The 25886-nt window shown below is 36.4% G+C and overlaps 1 protein-coding gene across 1 annotated transcript in view; it reads right to left on the bottom strand.

Annotated features, from left to right (window-relative positions):
- Positions 1 to 25886, bottom strand: part of LOC134527684 (splicing factor 3A subunit 1) — a 150527-nt gene that overhangs the window by 65179 nt on the left and 59462 nt on the right. The window contains exons 8-9 of the mRNA XM_063360589.1: positions 14928 to 15108; positions 10080 to 10262 (exon numbers count right to left, since the gene is read on the bottom strand). Coding sequence (XP_063216659.1) covers positions 10080 to 10262; positions 14928 to 15108 — 364 coding nt within the window. The remainder of the gene's footprint in view (positions 1 to 10079; positions 10263 to 14927; positions 15109 to 25886) is intronic.

The following is a 25886-nucleotide window of genomic DNA, read 5'->3' as shown; positions in this document are numbered from 1 at the left end:
GAAAATTAGAAAAACGTAATTTTTTTTAAACGAACGTTCGGTTTTTCGAATATATTTTAAGAGGTTTCGAACCAAACTGAACACTTATGTTCGGTTCGGTTGGAAATTTTCTAACTTCGCCCAGCACTATTATTTTTCATAATAATCAAACTAGGATCTGAATATATATATATATATATATATATATATATATATATATATATATATATATATATATATATATATATATAAAAAACAAACAGTGCAAAGCGAATATGTAAGGCAATTACGGTATGTGTGAAGAAACTTCAAGAGGGTGGGTTTAATAACGTACAGTGATCAGTTTTAATCTATAGTTAAATATGATGTACCGTATAAACCCACGTACCACCCGCCCCCGGGTAAGACCCGCACCCTTATTTTTAGAATACCATGGTGGGAAAAAATGTTTTTATTGCAAATCTGCATGGAAAAAAAATAATTTAGTCGTGATTTCTTTTCCTTTCAAAAGTAACAAATCGTAAAGAATTACCAAAAAAGTACTATGCTACTTATTACAGCATCGGCATTTGTGTTAAAAGTGTACAGAAGGCAGGCAACTGCAATGTGGCAACATCACGCGAGTAGAACGTGGCATCGCCGCGCGCGATCGAGAACAACGTGTGTGTATGCGTGACCTTGCCCAGCTCCCAGCTGTTTACAGTTACAATTTCCGTGTCCATTATCGTGCGCTGGGCAATGACCTCGTTCAAACAAATAAACGATAAAGCACACGAGTCCTAGCCACGCATAATAAAAACTATTTTTATTACATGCATAATAAAAAACCTTTTGCTTAAATGTGGCATATTCTACAGCTTCCACAGCTTTAACATATGCCTCTGAAATGCTATTAATTTCTCATCGTAGCTTGTCGGTAAACGCTGGCAGATTGTAGTATGCCGCCTCATGGACAAACCCTTTCTTACCATGAACCTGCGCATCCAGTTCCTACTTGCTTTAAAGCCTTCACCCACGCCAAGTTCACGAACAATTTGCAGCGCCTTTAGCGCCTTTAGCAAACACATTTCCATGCTTACAGCTTACCCGAATTGCCGTCTGTCCTGTATGTAGTCGTAGAGTTTTTCCTCTATCTCCGGAAACTTTGCTACCGCACCACGGAACGCATGTCTATCGCCACTGGCCGAAAGCAGTTTGTCTTTACTTTTCCTCCAATCCCTCACACATGATTCGTCGACATCATATATTCGCCCAGCAGCACGGTTACCGATTTCTTCAGTTTCACTGATTACGTATTTTTAATTCCACAAATGTGAAAGAACGCAACTTTTTATGATTCATTACAATACTTGCAGACAGCACACGTGTAAAACCACTGGGTACTTTGCAAATGAGGATAGGACAGTGCGTGGGAGTGCGCGTTTGTAATCAGCGAAGCTGCAGTGTGACATCGCTGTGAGGAATGTGACCTTGACTGTCTGCCGCTTCCTTCCCATCCTTTTCCCCTACCCCTCTTGTCTATCACAGCAACCTCCAGTCGCGCCGGCGTTATTTCGTCACCGTGCAAAAATGGCCCAAGACCCACGTAACACCCGCACCCTACTTTTTCGAACCTGATTTTTTTTAAAATGGTGCGGGTTGTACGTGGGTTTATACGGTAAGTCTAAAATAAATTTAATACTTATTTGTTTATATTTTTCATTATGTGAAAATAAATGATTATTTATATTAACATTAGGTTTTTTTTCTTTTTAATTAAAGTATAAGAATGGTAACTGCTTAGAATGTTCCTCTTTTTCTGTCCAGTGTATGTGTGCTTGGTAAAAATTGGCAAAGATCCCCCCCCCCCTCGCTCATAGTGTGATCCTTTTGGGCCTGTATCTGGTCGTTGTTTAACGTGTATTATGCACCAGAAAAATGTTGCAGTAGGTTGTTAGGATTTAAGAGTCTTTGCTATAAGTATGCAAACAGATGTTTTCCACAACATCTATACAAGTTTTTCCTCTCGGATGCCCCGTTCTGAATGAAACTAATCACAGAGCTGGCATGCCATGTTTCTATCCTCTGATCTGAAAAAAAGTCAACTTTAACACTACCCACGCAGTGTTTTGATTTTTACGAGATATATATTTATCTTTATTAATATACTGTTGGCACTAATCTGCTTTTAACAACCTCCAGACTCTTTTCTCCGTAAAATACTTTAGCTGATAACGTAATGGTTCCAAATTACCAAGTTAAAACTGGCATTACTATATTAGTCTTCTCAAAATTTACATGGCCTGATGTAGCAAAAAACTCCACATAAATAATCCTAAAACATTACCAAAACCCTGTGGAAATTTTGTCCCCGCCCGATGAGAAAATCTTGTGATCCCGAAATTTTCCAGATTATTGATATCCCGCACAGCCTATTTATAAATGACTGAATATGTTTTTTTTTTTCAAAGTGTTAGTTTTCAAAATCAAATTGAATACCAATAATAAACTATTCATTTTGATATTAAAAAATTAATATTCACACAGGCCTAGTGTATTGCAATAAAAATTTTATTTGAAAGGCCAGAATTTGTTGTGTGAGCTTCTTCAGCAACTTCCCAATTAATTTTGTTATAATATGTGTAAGATTGCATCGATTTCTGTCTTTCGTGGCCAGGATGTTAATGGCGCAATGCAAAATTTCAAGTCTGTTGATCGTACACTTCCGGAGAATTTGTGGTGAGTCAGCGAGTGGTTTTCACTTTAGATTTTCACAACCTCAAGAAATAAATTACAATTGCTCTTTGTTAGTCATTTAGGTGATAAAATTAGTGATGGGTCGATTCCGATTCCGGAATCGGTCGGTTCCACCGATTCCTGTATAATCGTATAATTCAGAATACAATGGTTTTGGAATCGACCATGACCGATTCCTACGTTGTTTTTAAGTTTGCAAAATACATCTCCTACGCACCGTAAAATATTAAAATGCTTGCAAATATAAATTTTAAAATACATAATACAATATTTTTTTACGGAACTGATTTACGAATTACGGTGATTGACGTATTTATTTACTTGCACCGCCATTTTCCCTACAGTACAAATGCAGTATCTACTTTCCGGCTTTAAGTGAAAGCATTTTTCGGAAATTACGTTGCAGCAGCACTGTATTTAATAGTAAACCTTCAAAAATAATTAGACAAAACCAAAAACGTTTAGAGAAAATTATGTAAATGTAAACGGCAAGTAAAATAATGTAAACGTTAACTATTTGATCATGACAGCTACATTTGCCATTGTAAACAACCTAATTTTTTGTTTGTGCTACCTGCCATGGTAAACCATACGGCCATGAACCAAATTTTTGGTGACGTGAACGTGAAAATTAAGATGTTTCACATCTCTGCACTTTAAACTTTAAAGAACTAAAATGAAATAATTTTTGAATGAGATTTTACCCAAATTCACAGTGGATTACTGCGACCATATTAAAATTATTTTAAAAGCAACATAACCAAATTGCTGTAAATCGGCATTCTTGTGCGTGTTCAGCGATGCTCGCCTTTACATACTCTATGGATGCTCGTTGTACATTAGATATATTTTGGAAAGGCAGTTGGCTAATCTGAATTTCCAAACATTGCTGCTGAAACGTTTGTAAATTTTTATTACCAAACATAAACAATCTTTTGAAAGTTGTTGTGTTAGTTTAACAGAATTGTTTCCGATAAATTTCTGAAATGAATTAAATGTTAACACGCGATTATTTGAAGAGTTTAAATATTTTGTGTAAGAAAATCTCACCATAAAATGTGGACATTTTGAGATGCTAAAACATGCACAGAACTTTCTTACTCAAGAACCGAAAATTTATTTTCTCTTTATGGTTGTGAAGAACTGCAAGACTGGATTGATTTATTCTTTTCATCAAGTGAGATAATTAATTTCTAGGTAATATATTAAAATGTATGCATCTCTGACATTTTATTTTAGTGTGGTGCATATTTGTTTCTTGTCATTTCCATCATAATGAGATTATAAAGTTTTATTTTTACATTTCCCTCTTTTTATTTTTTTTTCGCCTTGGTCCCTTGAAATATGTATAATAGAGGTTATATTGTCATTTTATTTGGATCATTATTTAGTTCTGCTTGAAAATAAAATTCTTAACCTAACCTTACAAACCTCTTTTTTTACAATTAATTAATTGAGTTGATAATGTAAGGTATCTAAAGTTGGTTAAGTTATAACATTATTTACAATTTACGTCATAAGTAGGGCCTGGAATTTTTCGCGATCGCGAATTTTGCGAAAATTTGCGCAAATTTCGCATGAAAACGCGAAAAGTAAGTACATTCGCGAAAACCACAACATTTCTATATTACACTGCGAATATATCCCCGAAAAGTACCATTACAGTAGAATCCCGCCGATGCGAGCCCCCTCTGATGCGTCCATTCCGTTTATATGACCGTTTTTTTGAGAAAACATGAAAAATTTAAGCAGAGAAAGTTGAAAATTTGAGTAAAATCGGCTGAAAAACAAGTCTGTTACACTTTGTTGGGCTCTATGCGTTCACGTTTATCTTGGCGAGAGCTGTACTGTAAGCAGGCAGGCATACAAAAGACGTCTAAAAATAGATACCACCCCTCTAGACTGTCCACACGGCAGTGTCTAGACGAGCTCGGCGCCTCCACTATCGCACGAAAAGCCGTCTCAGCTTAACCGCCCGGCGGCTTGACGTCATACGTGACGTGACGCTTGCCTCTCCCATCCCCTGCTAATTCTTCAAGGCTCATCCCTCCCAGAGCCACAAACCATGTAAAAACAATTCCCCCCCCCCCTCCCTCCTTATCAAACTAACATTTCAACACATTCCCTCCCTTATTTCAACCTTCTGCGTGAGAAACTGTCAGCGTGTTTTTTTTTTTCTCTTTTTTTTTACGCTGCGAAGGGACGTGGAAAAGATAATTGCTTGAGCTGTCAAAATAAACATCGCTGACGGCAAGGGCGGGAGCGCATACTGTCGGTCTGTCGCTGTGATTATCTACTCCAAAAACATGTCACAGCATTTCAGGATAGCATTGTTCTTATTTCTTTCGTTTATAGCCGAATGTTTTCTACTTGATCCACACAAGGTTAAAGTATCCTTTAACCCAAGTCTTGTGTTTCAGCATAATTACCTTATTTTTACAAAACCATGTTCGTGTATGGTTTTCATGCTCAAAATTGATCTGGGGTATAGTTCACACTAAGTTTCTTCTCATTTGTGCGCTGGGGTTTGTTCAAGTGGCAACCCCGTGTTCCTCCACTCCATTAAATACGAGCATATCAGTATCAGAAACATGGGTTTTATTGTACTGACAATAGCACAGTGATGTGCAAATTTTGCAACTGTAAAGTTTCATGGGATAGAAAAGATTTCATTGACAAACACCTAAAGTCGGCTAAGCATGTGGCATTGGCAGCCCAAAAAAAAAAAAAAAAAAAGTAGTTGCAAACATCTATAGCAACGTGTCTGTTTTGTGTAACTGTTTTGGATTTAATTGGCTGTTATTATGCATATTAGCCTATTCCTAGTATACATGGATTGTTTATTAAATATGTAAACTATGTATTATATTCAATAACTGCACAATTTAGTCAACATTTAAAATACCGGTAAAATTTCCATTGCATAAGGAAAATACCGACTTTAAACCACCGCTTTTCTAATTTGAAAGTACCGCTTTTTGCATATTGAAAACACCGAAATTTTCCAGGCCCTAGTCATAAGACATCTTTGATTATTTGCAGTGTTTTAACATGTGTTTTGTCTAACTATATGCAAGGTTAAAAGGCCAATTTGTGCTAGAATTTCAAGGTAGCGTAACTTGATAGTAATGAACATACTTTTTAACATTATATAAGCTGTATATAATGTTAATTTCTGCACAGAAAATGAAACAACCAGGGTGTCTACTGACCCTGCAAAACCTGGAAAAATCCGGGAATAATCAGGGAAAAATCAGGGAATTTTTGTTTGGCAGGTTGTAGTTGGCAATACGTTTTTTGTTTATTGATCTGCTTGCATTGACGTAGCATCAAGTATATCGCGTCCCATTATTTTATTTTTGGATGGAAACTAACGAACAGTTCCCACGTCCATTTTCTTTTATTTACCATCGGTAGGGACCCCAGAAAATGGTAAATAAAACTGGCTCATTTCGGTGTAAAAAAAATGACAAAAGCGGTGCAAAAAAATGACAAAAGCGGTGCAAAAAAACGGTGTAAAAATTAGCAAGCGGTGCAAAAATAAGCAATTAGTAGAGACCCCAAAAAATTGTGAAAAAATTATGCCATTGGCGGTGTAAAAAAAAACCTCATAGCCTTACTGCTTCCTTATTTGCCTGGCCAATTTTTGGGACATAAGTTTCTCTAAGAGTGTTGGCTGATGATGGCAAATCCCCTGCACCTAAAATGTATACATAACTTACAATATACCTACTTATAAATAGGTAGCATTTATAAGGTTATCGCTGAAAAATATTAATGGGCTAATTATTCAAAACAATTCTTAGCCAAACCTAACCTAACCTTTTCTAGATTAGGTACTGCTGGATTACAGAGTCAAACCATCAATCAATCAGTCAAAAATATATTGTGGTGTGCTCACCATTTCACAATGCAATCCATCCTATTTATGTGTTTGTAATCTGAGGTACTTGCATATTTATTTGAAGTAAAGGTAAGTTAATCGATAATATTGTAGGCCTACATACGCTTATGAACTTTTATTAGAGGGGGAAAACATTTCTAAATAAATAAGGCTAACCTTCAACATGGGTGTTACACCATTCCCTCATAGCTGGATGATCAGCTTTTTCCAAAGGAATGTTAACTTACAGCATCATATTAACAAAATCAGAAAAAAAATTCTAGTTTTCTGCACTTTCAAGCTTGTTTGCTTTATTCACGCTGTCGCCTATCGAGATTTGTTTAGACACGGTAGAATGCTTGACAAAATAATTGTCTTTTTTGTTTTGTAATTTGCCACATGATTTTTGCACGTGTCTTTGCGTGTACAATCAACCCGCACGTTGCAGAACTTGCACATCATAATTTTGTCCCGCTGATCAAAAATATAAAATCATCCTATATTATCTCTCTTTCGCGATCAAACATTGTCGAAGTTTTCGGCATCTTAGCCACAAATTCAATTGTATCACAAAACTTACAAAATGTGGACGGTAGTTGTAAACACTCATAGAAATGTGCACGCAAAAATGACTGCCATCTTAGCTCGATGCGATTAAATTAGGTTAGAAAAATCGACACCAGTGCGCCTTGCGGCAGAAACGACCATTATTCAAAACACGAAAACTGTGGAGTCAATTTGTTATGTTGGTAGTGCGCACATATCGATTGTTGACAATTTTTACATTATGTTTTCATTTGTGATGGCAATATTTACTGCTTGTAAACAGAGTAATAAAAATACGTGGATTTCAGTAACGTGTCAAAACGAAGATAATATCACGGCACTAGTCTTTCAGTCTATGTTTATTTCACGCCTATGTTTATGATGGCTTAAATAAATAGAACTTACGACATAAGGACATTATTTTGTGCGAATAAGCGTGAATTTCGCGCGAAAATTCGTGAACTTCGCGCGAAAATTCGTGAATTTCACGACTATGTCAAAATCAAAGGAAAGTCGCAAAATTCGTTTAAAGTATCAAATTTTCGCGTTATTTCGTGAATTTCGCGCTTCACCATTTTTCGGGGTCTCTAACCATCGGATTTGGAAGTGACGTTAAATCACGTGATACAAACTGGTTCAAGCTGGTCTGTACTGCAGCATGTGCTTCCCACGTTCGGATTATACCGACAGGTGCATTTAATTTTAAGTATCTATGGATGCCCTCAACGTAAACTGGGCATTTTTGTTAGCTTTGAGAATACATATCACAGACACTTTTGGTGAAGATTCGCCATCGTTGCTAGAAATTGGTAGCTGTGGGCTTCATACGGTCCATGGTGCTTTCAAAACTGGAATTTCTGCTATATAATTGGACGTTGTTAGTTTTTTCAGGCACAGTTACTATTTGTTTATGTATGTACCTGCAAGGAGGGCAGATTACATTAGAATAACTGGATCAGAGCTTTTTTCCAAGAAATTTTGTGCAATCAGATGGAATACTGCAGTTGCTGAGCGTGCCATGAAAACGTTACCCCACCTAAAGAAATTTGTTAGTGAAGTTTCTATTTCATCTGTGTCTTTCAGTGTAGTGAAAAGTGCTCTTGAAGATAATCTTCTAGAAGTAAAATTGACATTCTTCTACTCTTTGGCATCAGAGCTGGAATATTTTCTCACAATGTTCCAAAGTGAAGCACCCATGGCACCTTTTCTCTATGATTCACTGGTAGACATTTTATTAGCTTTGGCAGGAAAGTTTTTGAAACCTGAGGTACTGAAGAGCTTTAGAGAGAAACGCAATGTATCTCGATTGGATGTAGATAACCAGGAAAATCTATTGACTCCTAACAATATCAAGTTGGGTTATGCAGTATGCCATGCCATCAAGAAAGAGAAAGTACCAGTAAAGTCTGTCCTGTTACTAAAAAATGATGTTAGGACTTGTCTAAAGGTTATGGTAAAAAAACTTCAAGACAAAAGTCCCCTGAAGTACAAACTTACCAAGGGAATTTCCTGCTTATGTCTGTCTGTGGCTTTAAATTCGGGTGTGAGGAAACAGCGTGTGAATTACAGTTTAGAATTTTGTCTTCAAAACAAGTGGCTATAAGGACAAGAAGCTGATGACATTGAGTGATCATATCAGTTGGTATGTTCCTCGCAAGATTCTGAAGCACTGTTCTCGTCTTTTTCTCGAGAAGACTGGTGCTTTGATCACTTGTGGATGCTCATTCTTAAGGCACATACAGTAGCTGCGAAAACCGGCCTTCTAAAGTTTGTGAGGATGATGTTGGTACTTTCCAATGGAAATGCATCATTGGAAAGAGGATTTTCAATGAATTCTAATTTGCTGACTGAAAACTTGCAGGAAGAAATACTGATCGCACTAAGACAGATGTACGACTTTGTTCAACGTTCTGGAGGTGTAGAGCATGTTGATATCACCAAGTCCATGTTACAGTATGTAAGAAATGCTAGTTGTAGGCGTAAGGAAGCCCTGCAAACAAAACAAAAAGAAAAGGAAGCTACAGACAAGAAGAAGGTAGAAAAAGAAGAGTTGAAGAGGAGATCATGGCATTGCAGTTGAAGAAGGCTCGAGTGTTGGATTTGGCTCGTTCTGAAGCAAGTGCAATAGACGCAAAAGTTGAGTCACTGCGAAATTGACTTCCTTTAACTTATGTTTTTCAAAAGTAAGTGTGTGAAATATTTGTAGCAGCATGTTTTATTTGCCATCAATTGAGTCACTTTGGCCACGTCTGGAAGAAGGTATTTTTTTTAAAATAATTTAAGCGAGTTGAAATACTTTGAAACCCGTCAATGTACTGTTATGCAGTTTTTTCAGTTTTGTGGAATGTCGTAATTGTGTTACAGAAAACCTGGAAAAGTTCAGTTTTAGACCTGGAAAACCTGGAAAAATCAGAGAATTTCATTTACTAGATCTGGTAGACACCCTAAACAACGCAATTACATTTTTAAAATCATAAACAACCTTTATTTTTTCTGAGTATATTACTCTGTTGAACATTGCCAGATAAAAATTAAGGAATCGGATTCGAAGAATAGACCCTTTAATTTAAGAATCGAAAATGGAATCGGAATCGGTATATTTTAGGAATCGGCCCAACACTAGATAAAATAATTCCGTACACAACAGAACGAAAAGTCTAAAAGTACCAAATTACCTACATGACAGTTAAATTAATGATGTTTTTTAATTAATGTCATCTTAGAATCTATGTCACATTTTAATCAAGGTCATCTAATGATCAATGTTGTGTTATAATCAATTATTGTCCAAGAATTAATGTCATCTTATAAATATTTTAAAATTGATGTAATGTAATCAATGTCACCTTATAATCAATGCTGTGTTATGATCAATGTCATGTTGCCATCTTATAATGGATATAATGTTGTACGTAGTGTCTGCGAGGGCACTGACCTGGGGCGTAGACGGACTCCTGGTTCATCTTGTCCTGGATCTGGCGGTCACGCACCTCCACCCAGCGTGGGTCCAGCAGCCCGATGCGCATGTGCTCCTGCACCTTGCTGGCTGGGATCTTCTCCCCGGTGATGGGCGAGATGAGCAGCTCGTCGGAGGCGGGCGGCTTGCTCGACCTCACCGCTGCCACCACCACCACCACAAACGTTATATAATACAGTAAAAGTTCTTTAATCCAGTACATTGGTAATACGACCATGCTGGAACATCGAACGTTATTATTAGGGACAAGATTATACTGTGAATTACGATAAAACCGAAATACATAACACCAAAAAGCATGTCAATACACCGTTTCACACCAAAATGCAAGTTAATACACCACAAAGCAATGAAATGCAACTAAAATCATGAAAGTAATCATTCTTTTCAATCAAATCTTAATTCAAATCATAATAATCAAATATTTTAAAATATTAAATTCATTGAATGTAATTTATTCAACATGTATTTGTATCAAAATATATGTACTACGTAGATGAAAAAATTCTCTTTTATTGGATTGCAACTATTATTAGTAACTCATTTTTACATTAAACATTAACACAGAAATCTGTTTTAAAAAAAAATTGGCATTAGAATAAAACTATTAATAGTTAGTAAATATGTGGTCGAAACATCTACTTTGTGTAAATTTTATATGAAGAATGATTTAATTTTTAGATTAATCTCTAGCTATAATAATCTTGATAAAATTGATATACTAGCTAAAATAATTACAAAAATATTAATAGATAATTTAATTATTTACAATAATTACCTTTGTCTAATTAATCAAATATCCAACCTTATAATTCTGTTGCTTACCAATAATGGTTAATGTTCTGATGATTTTTGTTGTTTTGTGTTCTGTCCTGTCCTATTGAGTTACAGTGTCTAGTCTGTGCTACATGTTTTATTTTATCCATTATAATTGTCCTCATGCTGTCTTACGGTATGTCTTATCCTGTGTTGTTATTTACTGTTTACCTGTGTATGTTATCATATTTGTTGTGCCCACCACTACAGTAAAATCTCGTTATAAAGTACATCAATAAAGACTCAACTTTTATACTTAGTAATGAAAGTACTTTATTCTGAACGTTACCTTTAAAACGTAGTATTGTTGAATTTTTAAAAATAAAGTAGTAGGGGATCAAATGTTACATTAGCTTGGAAGCAAATATTTGTAAAACAATAATAATTTTAAAAAAAATTACTGAACTTAATACAGTAGCCTAAATTCTAGGCCTACATATACAAAATTTATATCTGTCGAACACAAAATGACAAATGGGTTAAACTATTTTGCAGATATGAACATTTATTGGGATAGAATTCCCTCGTCATCTCCTAGGCAAAGTCTCTTGCGACCAGCAGATAAAGATGACTGTTCATACAGTATAATAATTTTTTCGCGATCTTTTATTATTGTTGACAGTGGAGTGGGCACCAAACCAAACGACCGTGCCACATCTGCATTTTTCCTGCCTTAGTCAACTTCTTTTAAAATTTCCACATTTTCCTTCAAAGTAAACTGCTTGCGTTTCTTTTTATCTTTTTGGCCATCCATCCTGATTAAAATATTCGATCAACAATATTGTTTTCCTCGTGCCACGTTAAACGTAAACAAACCTCTCATCCATAGATAACCATAGCTCCGCACTAGTAGCGTGCGTCGAGAGCATGGCTATGCCCGGCAACATTCCGACCTTCATGGCAAAACAATTAAAGTGTGTCGGCCATGTTGTGACACCGAACAGTTCAAAAATTAACCCGCATAAATTAACATTATTGGATTTTCTATTTTGTACATAATTTAATATATAATATTTATTTAACGTTTGTGTCTGCGGCAATTGAAACTTTTAAAACGTGCTCTATAAATAACCAATAGATGGCGCAGCTAAAAACAATTGTCTTGAAGAGGGACGAGACAGCAATCGATTGTTTAGATCGTCTCGTGCACTAAGTACGTGATCCATGGGGGAGGACGAATGGCGCGTTATACTGTACTATGATTCTATGAATCGTTGATACAATGTTTGTTTACGTTTTATACTTGTTAACGATTCTTGAAAGTGATAAAAATTAATCGTAATGTAAATTTATATTAAAGAACCCCCTGTGCAAAATCAGTAACTATCATGTAAAATTGTCCTGATAACTGGAAAATAATGGTCGTTGTATTGAAAGGTAGGATACGTTTTTAACGTTAAAGTGAAATATTTTTACATTGTTTACATTGGTGTTTTGAGCGGGAATTTAAAATCATACGTTGAACTGAAAGATACGTTATTCTGAAGTACGTTGTAACGGAATTTCACTGTAACACTTGAATCACTAACCACATGACTTACCATACCGCATCCTGGTAGGTACAAGTTGGAATTACCCTGAAAGCTTATGGCCTTTCTCACCACAGCTGCTGCTGACTTGTCAGACGATGTAATATTAACATGGCTGGGCATATATGAGCATCTGTGATGTTTTTGTGTATTATCAATTATTGTCCCCATTTTTAATGGCCTCAAGTAAATAAGTAATAAAGTTAATGAACAACTATTAATACAATGATAAGCTATGTATGGTTGTTTTGATCTGTCATTAATTTGCTGCATAACGTTTTAAATGTTACAAATGCGGGCACAGAAATATTTAAGTAAAAGAAAAGGAGCAATACTTTTAATTTATGACAGTGCTACTTTAAGTCATGTTCTAATCTATTGGTGTTATCACTTTAAAACCACATAAATCAAACAGCATTAACATGGAGGGCGGATGAACTTATTTATCCAAAAGAAAGTAATTTTGACTGCAATACATGAACTAATTTCTTTTTGTAAATAAAATTAATTGTAATAGCATATCTAGGAAATAATTACTTTAAACAAATGGCAAAGCATTTTTTTGTTTGAAAAAAATACCAAAGTCAGTAAAATAAATATGAATTTAAAGATCAAACAAAATCTAATTTAATTTTTCGTATATATTTGGTCAATACATTTGACTACAAACTTCATGCTAAATTAATTGAATTTAATATACTAAAATTACATTTGTTGTAATGTCAGTTCAGGCTTGTTAAAATACTAATTTCACTATTCTAATGACATTTTTGTGTTAAATGATTTATTAAATTCTAGTCAATGTTATTATGGTTCTATCAATATTCACCATAAAATCTTGTCTTTCATACATAATAAATGTCGTAGTAGTATCGAGCATAAGACAGTAGAAGTATTGAATATCAAAATCATGGTATCATACCAACTAAACAGGATATTCTAAATAACAGTACCCTGGAACAAAAACAATACAGTGGAACCCCTACACTTTTCAAGGGGAACACTGAAAATGGTGTTATTCGGGGGAAAGTGTAATTGAGGGAAAAGTAAAATTTTACTAAAAACTTAATAAAGATATGTATAATTCAAGTCAACGCTTGCTGTAATAAAGTTTTACAACAATAACTATACTGGTAGGTATAATTTTTGTTTGCAATTAACTTGAGTAGTTAATGGCAATCTCAAAACTTAAGTAAAAATATGTTATAGGCCTAACATTTAACAACTTGACCAGTCTCATCAGCATTTAATATGTCCTTAGGGTGATAACCCTTCAACACATCTGGCAAAGTGTTTATCCAGTGTTCAACTGTTTCCAGATCAACACTTTTGCTTTCACCGCAAACAGTATGGTACACAAAATTATATTTCTTTTTGAACAGATCCATCCAAACCATTTGAGAGGGTAAACTCAATGCCTAAGCGATCCGCAATCTGCGTTGCTTTCTCGCGAATAAACCTGCCGTCCACTGGAATTTTTGCTGCCCGTGTAGCATCAAACCACTTCTTAACTAAGCCGTCCAGTTCTTGGTATTTGGACACCTTTACAGTTTTGATTTTTTTTGCCATTGGTCCACTTTGTTCTGCGGCATTTTATATGGATGTTCGATTACGAACAATTGTGTTTAATGTAGACACGGGAATATCCAATGCCTTGGCTAAGGCCACACGCGATCCAACGTGGTTGTCAAACTGCCTCAAAATATTACATTTTTGCTCAACTGTTAAAGCGTTTCTTTCACGACCACTCGCCATTGCACGAATATTGCGAAAATTTAATCACAAACGTGAATAAATTATCTGTAGAACATGTTAATAAAGCGCCAAAATTTACGTCAAGGTAAACAAATAAAGCCCAGAATCACTGGTACCAAACCAACACACGAGCACAGCGGTTCGCAGTAGTGTTGCCAACATTTGCCAAGGAGCGAGAAACTGTACATGTATGTGCTACGTGGACATGTTCCTTTTACTATATGGAACGATCTGAAGAACGAAAAAAATTTTGTAGCAATAAAAGCACCCGAATTTCCATTTGCGACGTAGTGCACAACATGCATGTACGTAACGGAACGATGCTCTGTTCGAGGAATCAATAGTACCGAAATGGAATATGTATTCTTACTACAGTTGCGGTTGGCAACACGTAACAACCAGTGCTTTATTTGATGACAACAACGGTGTATATCACGGGAAGGCATTTGATTTTACCGTGTGATTAGCGAGAATGTAATGTATTGTAAACATAGGACAAATGGCGAGACGAGCAAAAAAAAAAGTTTAATTGACGGGAAAACGCTATTCGCGGGAACGTAATTGCTGGGTTCCACTGTAGTACAATTTCTACAAACAAGTAGTGCAATTTTCCTGACGGCTGAACTGGGATTTGAACCAGTGACCTCCGAAATGCAAGTTCGGTGCCTCTCCACTCCTCTCAGCACTAAGATAACGTGCCCCGTACCTTGTTTAGGGTCGTATCCCTTCTTGACTATGACCTTGTCGGGGGACGGTGGCACCGGGGGCGGTTGAGGGATCTCTTTGGTGCGCGGGGGTGGGAGCGGGGGCAGTGGCTTCTTGGCTGCAGAGGGTGTGGCTTTGTCATCTTCGTCCTCGCTTGACGACTCCTCCTCCATGTCTTGTACCTGCGAGCAGAGAAAATTAACGCATCTGAAAACCTGCACTGCTATTCAGGGTTACCACCAACTTGTTTCAGTAAATTTCCCTTAGTTTTCCCTGTTTTCCCTGTCCTATAATATATTTTCCTTGTGCTAAATTAAAAAAAATAATGCAATAAACTAATCACAATAAGAACAATTTTACATAATATACAGGCATGCCTATGCTACTAACATAAAGGTATTATCAGCTATTTAATTACCTGCTAAATTGCTGTGAACATTTAGACATACATAGGCCTAATGTTATATCACTTTTGCTGCATAGGAAAAAAATATTTAGGTATCTTGCATATTCAATGTACATTCACAAAATATTACAAATATGTACTGGTTATTCTTTAAGCCCATTACATATTTTTCTTAATTATATTAATTTTCATCTCTAAATGCTCTTTTTGTTTCTCTATTTCCAGTTTTTTATTTGGCAGCTCTTGAATTTCTACAGTCTTGCATTTTTTTTCTTCCTTACAATATCTGTCGAACTTCTTGTCCTCTTCTTCATTTTGACGTTTTTGCTCCAGGGCACATATGTACCTTGAAGCTGCTCCTCTGGCATATTTTATAATTTCCTGATCTATTTGAATACAATTTTCACCACCAGCATTACTAACTCCATCCCAAATCGTCGCAGGCCAATCAAAGATTCCACATGGAGATTTTCAACATGCATCTCCTTATTGATGGAGAATCCAGATTCCACAAAAGCATTACCATGTGAGAGAATTAATATAATTTTCACTGCAAGCCATATATCTTTAAACTGTTCTTCTCCACTCAAAAAAAGTGTACAATCTGTTATTGTGTACATGAAATGATGCAAGTTTGTCAGAATTGATATTAGTAACAAATTTGGTAAACTGAACACTAGCTCTATCAGATTGAAGAGCAGTTAGGTGCTTGGCAGACATAAGAATTTGCAAACATGTATCCATGCTTGTCCTACACTCTTCCTGTTTGTCCAACATTTTTCTAGGGTCCAAAAAAGAAGCAGCTTTAACCATTTTGTATTTTATTGGGCTACGTTCAACATGTTTCTTGGCAATCTGAACCATGCATGTTTTGCATTCTGTTAGGAACCTTTTTTTCTGAAGTTCTTTTACATCAACCACACCTAACTCATTCTTTGCAGCAAATACAATTTTCAACTTTTAGAGTGGAAGTCCCAGACTTACATCGTCCAAATTAATACTAATAAGCTGTAGCGTTGCAGAACCATGATCTCCAAGATAAATAATTTTCTTTTAAACTTCTTTTGGTATAGGTAAATATAAATAAGTCAATGTTTTTAGAGTGTTGTGTATGTTATGAGACAGTATAATCAGACGTTATGGCTATTAATATATGTTATTTGCACGTGCTATGTGTTTTAAGAAGGTATTTTGTATTTTAACAGACATTTTAATCATTACTATTTTTTATGTAATTATTCACAAATGAGCCGTTGTACTAGATTTTTACCTGTTTGGGCCTACTTTTTCAGGTTTTTCTCTATAAGTTGAATTTTGTCAAGTATTTGTATTATGATTGCTGTTCTTAATTTTAATTAACGTGTTGCATAATTCTAGAATAAGGGACTGTGTCTGATGTGTAGGGAGAGAGAGGCATGAGAGGCCTGTAAGTGTGAGTGAAAAAGAAACAGTGCTTCCCCGCCAACCGAGATAAAGACGGGAATTCCCCCACTGCATGGGAACTGAGTGATAACTGCTGTCTCACGGTGTGGGAGAGAGAACGAGAATGGGAGTCCCCGATTTTGATGTAAAATTGAAAAGAGACAGATCAAGGGAAACCCAGAGTTCTGCGTGTACAGGGTTTTTCATGTATTGTAATTTGTACTCTGATTGGCTTGTATCTGTAAGCGTGAATGAAGCGTGCGTGTGATTGGTCGGTGAGGTCATGTGACTTATCCTCCCTGCGTGGAGGAGAGTGTGACAAGACTTCACCAGTTGTCTGCCGATTGCTGCACCAGTAGGTCGCGTTCGGTGGCTTCTCGCTAAATTATGAAGTAATTTGCTAGGAGATAATTTAACGTTGGTGGTCAGAGCCAGGCCGAGTATTAAGTTAACCTAAGTTTTTTTTTATTTTCATTCGGACAATAACAAATTAGAAATTGTGACCACCTTCGTCGGCGTTTTGGCTCGTGGCGAAATTTGTTTTCGCTGGGTGCGGTCATGTTTGAGGCCGCACTAATTTTGTGTACTTGCAGTAAAACATTATTGAAGGACGCTATTTTTTTCGTTAATTCTCATCACGCGAACTGCGGGCATTTTTCGACGGGCAGATGTATGTGGAATGAGTGAGCAACCTCTTTTGGAAGTGTTTGGAATCGTCTGTGCAACATTCTATTTGAAAAAAAAATAAAAACAACAAAATTACAATCGGCGTTGAACATCAGTTTATTTTTGTATATAACGAACCGTTATATTTGGCGCCCGGCCGCACGGCTTGAATTTGGGCACGACCCTGAGATTAAAACGGACTTTTCGGCAGCGAAGGAGAATATATAAACATTCTTAAAACTGTTTGTGACAATGAGAACCTGAAATAACGAAAATTTACGATTAATATGAAACAGTTCAGAAGAAAACGGCGACGTGTTCCCAGAACTATCGGCACAGCTGTGCGGCGAAGGCAGCTTTTCTCCGCGACGATAGTCTACGGTTGCAACGAGTGAAGTGTTCCAGAGAAACGGCGGAAAGCGGTACGTCGAGGGACAGAGCGACCCAAGGCACCATGAGACTTCTGGCCTGTCTCAACGAGGGACTTCAGGACATCATTGCCAGACATCGAGATCGTCACTTCGCGGGACTACGCGGGACGAATCACCGAAAATAGCAAGTCAAAAAAATGGAACTAAATTGATTGTTTACATTGTTTTTCTTTTGTTGTGAGCATTAGAATAAGATTTGTGGAAAAATTTTTGTAATTTGTATATTTCATTATGACGATTAGTAGCCCAGTTGAGGTTATGAGAAGGGGGGGGGGGGGGGGTCAGATATGCTACAGAAATTAATGGAAATGATGCAAGGAATGACACAAAAAATTGAACAGGGTTTTACATGTCAACAGGAGTTAAAACAGGAAATGAGACAGGGACAACAGGAGTTAAAACAGGAATTAAAACAGGAAATGAAACAGGGACAGAATGAACTTGTTCAGGGACAAAACGAAATCAACAACAAAATAGATCAGGTAACTCACAAAATAGAGGGAAATTCACAAGAGATTGCTAAGTTTAGGAGCGAAATAGCTACACAGTTGCGACAGGAATTTGGCAGGGTGGAGAACAAACTTGATGACTTTAAAATAAATAAACAGGTAGCTACATGTACAAACAAAGTAGATGAGTGTGCAATTAATATGGCAGCGATGCAAGTGGAAGGGGAACAAACTAATTTAGAAACTTGTGAAATGAAAGTATTAGTGGCAAAAGAAAATATTGAATTTGTTGGGCATGATGTAAATGAAAAAATAAGCATGGAAAACACATTTGAATTGTTTCATGATGAAGTAAAAAGGGAATGTTCCAATAATGCAGAGGAAACATTTTGTAAATTAAGAGTTAATGGACATGTGAACAGGATTTTGTGTAAACAGATGAAAGAAGTAGAAATTGAAATGCAAAACGTTCTCAGATATACTTAAGGATGCATTTGCTGAGGAAGTAATCAGTGCATTGAATTTTGCAGATTGCGGAGAAATGTTAATTAAAAGGGAGATTTTTTCCAAGTGTAAGCAGTAATGTACCAAGATGTGGGTTGTGTGTACCGAATAGGTTACAAACTAAAATTTTCGCACTGATCCATGTGAGAAAAACTGTGCAACATGGTCAGAGGTTTTTTGTGTGGAAACATGTGTACAGAACTATAGCCGAGATAGTAAACAGTTTTTTGTTCTGTTCAAAGGCAGAAGACAGACATGGTAAATGTAAAGGAGTGATGCAAAATCTGGAAACAATGTGTTTGGACTTGTATGGCCCACTGCCAAGATGTAGGGGTGTAGTCAAGACTAGTTTTGTTGTGTTTGATGTTTTTTAGATTTTTTTGCAATTTTTGCCATTTTTTTAATGTTTTTCAGAATTTTTATTTTTTAAATTGTATACTTTTTCATAATGTTTTGTATTTTGTAGAGTATTTGTATTTTTTGAATAATAGTTATAGTATAATATAGGAATGCACAAATAAAATTTATGACAGCAAATTTTTACAAGATTTTAAAGAGAAGGAAGATAAATACATCAAAGTTAATGTGAATATTTTCTGTTTTGAAACAATAATAATAATGGTATAAATTCTTTTTGAGTAGACAGTTACTAGATATTATGTAAAGAAATGCTTTACATTGTGAGAATTGCATTGCACTTGAGTAATGGTTTGTTTGTTTAATGTTGTGTCATGGGAAGATGTTAACTAAAATTTATTGAGTTGTGTTGTCGGAAAATGATATAATTTTGAAATGGTTAAATATTTTAAATTAAAATGCTACACATATTGGTAATGGTAAATGTTTTGGATTGAATGACAGGGTGACAACATCCTATATTAAAGGTATGAAATGTAACGCTATACGTTAATGAATAACAGTTGTCGAGTTTTGAAGCTACAGAAGCAGTTGTGTGTTCATGATGGCCAGAGTTTAGGTGAATTTTTTGTATTGTCCTAAATAAGCAGCAGATGTTTTTTTGTGTAATGTGGTTTGTGAGGCAGCTGGGGGGCCAGGAGGTTAATTTTAAATATGTTTCCGGCATGGAGTCCGATGTTTTTTTTGTTGCAAGGGTGTGTCCCTTCTCCTTGGTCGCTCCCACCCCTCATCTATGTTTATATATGTGTTGTTGCTGAAAGGGGAGATATTGTTTGAAACCTAAGGAAAGGCATTTGTTCATGTAATTTGTTTTTGAAGAATAGAAACGTACGACTATATCTTAATGAAGTGTTTGTCATGCCATGACTATGGAATTGTCAACTTGTTATTTATGGAAAATTCAGTAAGATATGTAGAGCTTAAAGTTTATTGTGTAATGACAAGTGCTGTGTATAGCTTTGTACAATTTTTTGTTGTCAATTTTGTAAATAGGTTAGCCGAGCTGACTAGCAGCTAAAAGGGTTGTAATTGAGCGCCCCTTACCTTTCGGCTAGCTCGGGAGTTAGGAATGACGGAGAAAGAAGTCGGGAGGAAAAGCTGTGGATAGGTATTTGTTATGTGTAATAGGTTGGCCGAGCTGACTAGCAGCTAAAAGGGTTGTAATTGGGCGCCACTTACCTTTCGGCTAGCTCAGGAGTTAGGAATGAAGGAAAAGAGATTTGGAAGGACTGTGTGTATTTGTTATGTGTAATAGGTTAGCCGAGCTGACTAGCAGCTAAAAGGGTTGTGATTGAGCGCCCCTTACCTTTCGGCTAGCTCAGGAGTTAGGAAGGAAGACAGAGAAGGGAGTTGGAAGAACTTTGTGTATTTTTTTGTGTGTAATTTGGTAATAGGTTAGCCGAGCTGACTAGCAGCTAAAAGGGTTGTAGTTGGGCGTCCCTTACCTTTCGGCTAGCTCAGGAGTTAGGAATGATTGAGAAAGAGGTTGGAGGAAAAGAATTGTGGTTATTGTTTATGTGTAATAGGTTGGCCGAGCTGACTAGCAGCTAAAAGGGTTGTAATTGGGCGCCACTTACCTTTCGGCTAGCTCAGGAGTTAGGAATGAAGGAAAAGAGATTTGGAAGGACTGTGTGTATTTGTTATGTGTAATAGGTTAGCCGAGCTGACTAGCAGCTAAAAGGGTTGTAGTTGGGCGCCCCTTACCTTTCGGCTAGCTCAGGAGTTAGGAAGAAATGAGAAGAGGAAGTTGGTATAACTTTGGGTATTTTTTTTTGTGTAATTTGGCAATAGGTTAGCCGAGCTGACTAGCAGCTAAAAGGGTTGTAGTTGGGCGCCCCTTACCTTTCGGCTAGCTCGGGAGTTAGGAATGATAGGGAAAGGAACTGTGGATAATTTTTTATGTGTTGATAATGATGTTTTTGTGTATTTTTTATATTATGATTAATGATACTAAGAAATGTAAGTGAATAAGGTAAAAAGGAAATGCAGTGTTGATAACAGAATTAAATTTGTGTGTATTTGGTGTAAATACTATGAGGTGTAACATTTAAAAAAAAAAAATTTGAATATGATGAGTGATAAGGTAGTGTGTTATAAAAAAGTTTAAAGTTTTATATACTTAATTTAATGTTTTTTAGAGTTGTCTTTGTTGTGGAAAGTTTACTAGGTGTTTGTGTCTTATGAAGTTGATGCATCTATATTAGAAATTGTAGTTCATGGGTTATCAATGTTGAGCAGACTATTTCTAATTTTGAAATAAGTGTTGTCCAGTGGTTGAAGTTATGACACAGGTATTTTGAAGAGTTAAAATTTTAGAAGTTGTTTTTTTGGATGGAATATAGGAAAATTTTGTGTCAACAGTTTTGAAGCGATAGTGTCAAGTTTTTGTTAGTGCAGATATGAAGAGTGGAGATATTGGTTGATTTGTGGGTTAAAGTGGTTGTGCCATGAGATTTGAGGAGTTTATCATGAGCAGCAGAGAATTACAGTAACAGCGGTTTTTAAGGGATTTTAAAGGAGATAATTTGTTTTGAGATTATTTGTTGTCGTCGTCAAGGTTGTCGTCGAGGTTTTTTTGAAGAAGTTGAAGTTTTTGTGTTTATCGTCGTCAAGGTAGTCATGGAGACGTAATTCCTGGAGTTGAAGATTTTTCCTGTCAAAGTAGTTATGGAGGTTATTGCAGCTGGTGTCGAGGTTTCCACGGCTCTGAAAGTAAGTTGTTCAGATTTTTTTGTTGTTGAAGATTATTCATTGACCAGGGGGTTTCTACTTGAAGCTTGTAGAGAAACCAGTTTCAAAGTAATTTGTATCAGGCACTAATGAGAGGGAGATAACCATTTGTGGAGAGTTGTTGACACCTTGTAGTAAGAGATATGTTTTCGAAATTTTGGCTTTTTAACAAAGGAATTGATGTTAATATAATTTTTAAGTAACAAAATTATGTAATTTCTATATAAACAAGGGTAGTACCAACTGGAGGCATTTATTTCTCAGGATGTTTTGTATTTATTTTGTACAGATTAGTTTTTCACTTTTGTAACTTTTAAATTAAATGTAGTGTTAATTTAATTGAAAAGTTGGGGGGGTTATGTAGCGTTGCAGAACCCTGCCCTCGAAGATGAATAATTTTCTTTTAAACTTCTTTTGGTATAGGTAAATATAAATAAGTCAATGTTTTTAGAGTGTTGTGTATGTTATGAGACAGTATAATCAGACGTTATGGCTATTAATATATGTTATTTGCACGTGCTATGTGTTTTAAGAAGGTATTTTGTATTTTAACAGACATTTTAATCATTACTATTTTTTATGTAATTATTCACAAATGAGCCGTTGTACTAGATTTTTACCTGTTTGGGCCTACTTTTTCAGGTTTTTCTCTATAAGTTGAATTTTGTCAAGTATTTGTATTATGATTGCTGTTCTTAATTTTAATTAACGTGTTGCATAATTCTAGAATAAGGGACTGTGTCTGATGTGTAGGGAGAGAGAGGCATGAGAGGCCTGTAAGTGTGAGTGAAAAAGAAACAGTGCTTCCCCGCCAACCGAGATAAAGACGGGAATTCCCCCACTGCATGGGAACTGAGTGATAACTGCTGTCTCACGGTGTGGGAGAGAGAACGAGAATGGGAGTCCCCGATTTTGATGTAAAATTGAAAAGAGACAGATCAAGGGAAACCCCGAGTTCTGCGTGTACAGGGTTTTTCATGTATTGTAATTTGTACTCTGATTGGCTTGTATCTGTAAGCGTGAATGAAGCGTGCGTGTGATTGGTCGGTGAGGTCATGTGACTTATCCTCCCTGCGTGGAGGAGAGTGTGACAAGACTTCACCAGTTGTCTGCCGATTGCTGCACCAGTAGGTCGCGTTCGGTGGCTTCTCGCTAAATTATGAAGTAATTTGCTAGGAGATAATTTAACGTTGGTGGTCAGAGCCAGGCCGAGTATTAAGTTAACCTAAGTTTTTTTTTATTTTCATTCGGACAATAACAAATTAGAAATTGTGACCACCTTCGTCGGCGTTTTGGCTCGTGGCGAAATTTGTTTTCGCTGGGTGCAGTCATGTTAGAGGCCGCACTAATTTCGTGTACTTGCAGTAAAACATTATTGAAGGACGCTATTTTTTTCGTTAATTCTCATCACGCGAACTGCGGGCATTTTTCGACGGGCAGATGTATGTGGAATGAGTGAGCAACCTCTTTTGGAAGTGTTTGGAATCGTCTGTGCAACATTCTATTTGAAAAAAAAATAAAAACAACAAAATTACAATCGGCGTTGAACATCTGTTTATTTTTGTATATAACGAACCGTTATAAAGCTGATATGCAGTTGTCTTGGCTTTCAAAATTTCCATCTTAATGAAACGTCCCGACAACTCTCTTAGCAAGTCCTCCAATTCCTTATGCAGAAATGGTAACATTGGTTCGATGTTTGGAACTTCTTTAAAAATGGTTCAAGTGAAGAAGCCATTGTCAAGAAAAAACTCAGCTTAGCTAACAACAAAGGATCCCTCAAACAATCCTTCACTTTCTCAACAGAATGTAGCAGGTAAATTACTGGTCTTAAAAAAATTTTTCAAGTGAGGAAAAATTTGTATTGCTCTCTCACACACTGGGACATTTTCCAACCACCGACAATCACAAAATTTGATCGGAAGAACACTGCAACTTGTAACTTGTCTGAAGTCTGATCGTCGAGCAGGTGAGTCTTTGAACACAGAATAAATGGCCCTTAAAAATTGAACAACATCCCACCCGGTCTTTCTAAAACCCTTTTGAAAGGCACCATGAACAACATGGAGACCACAAGATCCCAGGTCTAATATATCTGGATCTTCTTCGCACACCTTAGTTTTTGCCTTCAATTTTTTCATGAACACCAATTGACATTTGGCTCATCCATGGATACTTGTACAATTTTGGATAGTTCCACATCCTTTAGTCCCTGTTGAAACCCTTCTAAGAGATCATCAGCAGTAGAATGGCCTAAAAATGAAGAATTCCAGTATCTGGTCATTACATGATTTATGTTGACGTCCCATATATGTACAGCTATGTCCATTTGTTGTAGCTTTGATACCTTATTGAAGGATTCATCAAAGCAAGCAACAATGTATTTTGTGGATCTGATTTCATCTGTAAGTTTGTGAAAAAAATATGGGGCAAGTCCATAAGTAACTAAGTATGCAGTCTTGGTACTATGTACTAAGCTACATTTCTTGTGCAATGGAAGGAACTATCTGGAAACATTTTAGCAAAAAAATTGCTTATTCCTTGTTGGCTATTAAAACTGTCTTTTTTCATAACATGTAATGCCCACAATAGTTCTGCCTTTCTGACATTACTGTCTCCCTGAACATGTATTTTATTTACCATACCTGAAGATGCCTCTTTGAGAGCACTGAATGATGATGATGATGATGATCCAGTTAACAATGAACAGGATGCTGGTGTGCTGGATGCTAATTCAGAATTTGGTGCTGTGGAAACACTTGAAATAACTGATCCCTTCGTTTCTTGGTGATTTAAAGGCTTTGTTAAGTATGCTGACATAGATGCAGAAATACTGCTCGCAGTAACCAACTGTTTGTGAAATTTCCCTTTTTGATGGCTCTTCACAGACTGCCTACCCATACTACTCAAAGAAAATACCTTTTTACACAAAATACACTTTGCACTATTGTCATCACCCTCAACACGACGTAGCCACTTTTTCCAGTCAGGAAACAGTGATCCATCTAGCCAAGCAGGATTGAATTTAGACATCGTGAATGTCACACAATTATCCACTCAGACTATCAAGAATAGACCTAGGCCTAATGTAGAGTAGCAAAACACATTTGATACTGAATCGCTTAGTCTCACAAGTTTCACCGTGTTTTCATTGCACAACTAAGGAAACTGTGCTAGCACACACACGTGAACGTAACCTATATTACTAATGAGAAAATAATAAGACCACCGTTGATTTCTTCTGAAAAAAAAAAAAACACTTCTCACAATTGACTAAAAAATTTCAAATATATTTAACTGCTTCTGTAGAACTCTTGACTCAGAATAACACAATGTGTAACTATTTTCGCTGTGTTTTTGTTGTGTTTGATAGGCAAAAATCTCGTCATGAAACCATAATACTACCAACTACACAAATCACAGTGATACAAAAACACCACCACAGCTGCAGCACTTTTGAAAAAATACATCTAAATAAATGAAAATACGTTCACTAAACAATCTTCAAAAAGTTTCCAGCGTACCGGATACTTCAAAATTATGACACAAACGGCCAAACGTATACGAACTACGGTGCCGCCATTTTCTACAACTGGCTTGGCGCAGCTCGGCACGGTCTGGGGCCGCCTAGCATGAAATTCGGCACGTCACAGCTGTATGGTGAACCAAACTTTCCCGGGACTCTTGGCTTATCTATTACTTTGATTTACATGTACAACCCGCACCCCAACTTACCAATTTTGTTTTTAAGAAAAAATGTGCTTGTGATACATGTATTAATCAATATATATACACACACACACACACACACACACACACTGTTATTGCCGCACAACAAATTTCCCTGTGTTTTTGACCCATTTCAATTTCCCTGAATTTTCCCTGTTTTCCCTGTCGTTGGGAACCCTACTATTTTTAATGATTTCACTTGTTTA

This window comes from Bacillus rossius, chromosome 1, assembly GCF_032445375.1.
Source record: "Bacillus rossius redtenbacheri isolate Brsri chromosome 1, Brsri_v3, whole genome shotgun sequence".
Lineage (NCBI taxonomy): Eukaryota > Metazoa > Arthropoda > Insecta > Phasmatodea > Bacillidae > Bacillus > Bacillus rossius.
The sequence above is the reverse complement of the archived record's forward strand: the minus strand, read 5'-3'. Positions and strand labels throughout refer to the sequence as shown.